Here is a 2,080-nt window from a genome sequence, read left to right as displayed (position 1 = left end):
AGCAAACTGCAGATCTTATTTCACATTCATTTTGACTTAAAATTGAGTAAACCTAGATAAGACAATAAAAATAATAATCATTATTTTCACCTTGTTAATTCGAAACAATGCTTTAAGGGTTAAAGTGTACAAAATTCATAATTTAGGGGCACAAATATACAACCTTTAAGGATAATATTGGAAAAAAGTTCAGCAAAAGGGTTAAAATGTACAAGACTAATAATTAAAGGGTCAAAATATACAATTTTTTTAAGGGTTCATGTGTACATCAGATTATACATTAAGGGCTAAATTATAATTAAGCTTATCTAAAACCATATATTGTACAGCATTAAGACCTTCTCAATGCCAATACAAGAATATTTAAACAAAGAATGAAATGAAAACATGACTTCTCAAAAATGTCAATTCTTCCTGCAATACAACATATCAAGATGAACTTACCCCATCTCTTTGTGACAAACGAAGATAATGATCATCTTTTCTTATATTCACGGATGTTACAACAAATCTGAAATTATTTCAAAGGATTTAAAGACACAAAGGAGAACATAAACTTTGTCTGTTTTTGAAGTTTAATAATAGCGACGCATGTGACCACCATAGAACGAACTTATGATATTTGCACGAGCAGTGCTCAAACTTACCGCATTCTGAATTTTCACCAATTCCACTTGAGCCGCAAGGTTTTGTTCAAGCACCACCTCCATTTGTGACCGTGCTTTTGCCATCACACAGTTAACATGAGTCCCGAAGTCACATTCTTTACAATAATACATCCATAAGTTATTAGCAATAATTCGAAAACAAACATCGCAGGTGAATTCAGAATCAGCTGTAGTCAAAGCTTGGTCAACAGAGTAAAGGAGAATAAGCTGGTGTTCATGATCCTTGCGCTTCATTGTTTCAGGCAAAGCTTCACATTTTTCATGAAGATCAAATTCACAAATACTGCAGTTATAAACGGAGGCATTACCATCTTCACCACAAGCACTGCAAATGTATTCACCTTGGGTATAAGGAGGAGAAGATAAAAGGTGAAGGACGTGCTTGGGGTGACACTTGTGATTAATTTGTTTCAGCGGTGATTGAGATGGATTAGGAATAGAACTGGTGGATGATACGACATTAATTTTTGAACAATGAAGATGAAGATCATAGTCACATTTTGAGCAGCTGAATGAGAATCCGGACCCTGGTTCGCTACAAGAATCGCAATAAAAGCGACCACCAGGATAAGTTGGGTAAGGGATAAGGTTCAAAGGGTGAGCTGGATGAGATGGGTGATCAATAGATCTAGTAGCACGAAAGCATTGTTCATGAAGAAAGAAATTGCATTCCCAGCACACGTACGTTTGTTCGTAGCAAGGGAACTTGCAACCAGAACAAACTTTTTCAGATTTAAGTTTCTTCTGATGGAAAGCAAGGCCATGAGGGTGGCTGAAATGCTTGTGCTCCATGATGTAATATTGAACTCTTTCAAGTTTTAATTAGATTGTGAACTTGATACTTCTGGTTAGGCAGCTGCATACTTCCTTAAATTTATAGGTTCATTTCTTTTCTTTTTTTATTTTTTTTTTATCGTAGGTAACCCGCAGCCGCTACCCTTCGGGTGCACACTGGGTAAACCCTATTTAGTGAATTATGTGCGAATACAATACTAAAAAACAAGAAATTTGGGTCGACTTTTTTGTTGTGTTGATATGTTTGTGTTTAAGTACTTTTATTGAAAAACCAAGGTACAATGTGAAAGGAATTGGGCACAAAAGTCGTGCGTTCACCATTTACAACTTTGAATTGACATAGATATTATTGGTATCGTTACAGGTCGACTAACTGTCTACATTATACAAGTTGAAATTATGCAAGTAGTGGTAATGATATCGATATGTGCCAAGACTCGACAGTCGACGAAAACAACTTAGTCGATCATTCATGTCCATCCTCTGAATAGAGTCAATCTTCATAATATTTACGTTAACCTGTTACTAATCCAACTAGCATGAAATTATCGTAGAAGAATCGAAGTGAAAATGCAGTCTTACTGCTTCAAGGCGAGGTTAGATTTACCGCAGAAGTG

At 35.7% G+C, this 2,080-nt stretch overlaps 1 protein-coding gene across 1 annotated transcript; it reads right to left on the bottom strand.

Annotated features, from left to right (window-relative positions):
- Positions 1 to 323: 323 nt before the first annotated feature.
- On the bottom strand, positions 324 to 1,497 carry LOC141692763 (protein VACUOLELESS GAMETOPHYTES-like). Its single transcript, XM_074497700.1, has one exon. It carries the CDS (start codon positions 1,458 to 1,460, stop codon positions 576 to 578), a length of 885 nt encoding a protein of 294 aa, XP_074353801.1. The 5' UTR covers positions 1,461 to 1,497; the 3' UTR covers positions 324 to 575.
- Positions 1,498 to 2,080: the final 583 nt, after the last annotated feature.

The sequence above is a fragment of the Apium graveolens genome, chromosome 10, assembly GCF_009905375.1.
Source record: "Apium graveolens cultivar Ventura chromosome 10, ASM990537v1, whole genome shotgun sequence".
Classification (NCBI taxonomy): domain Eukaryota; kingdom Viridiplantae; phylum Streptophyta; class Magnoliopsida; order Apiales; family Apiaceae; genus Apium; species Apium graveolens.
The sequence above is the reverse complement of the archived record's forward strand: the minus strand, read 5'-3'. Positions and strand labels throughout refer to the sequence as shown.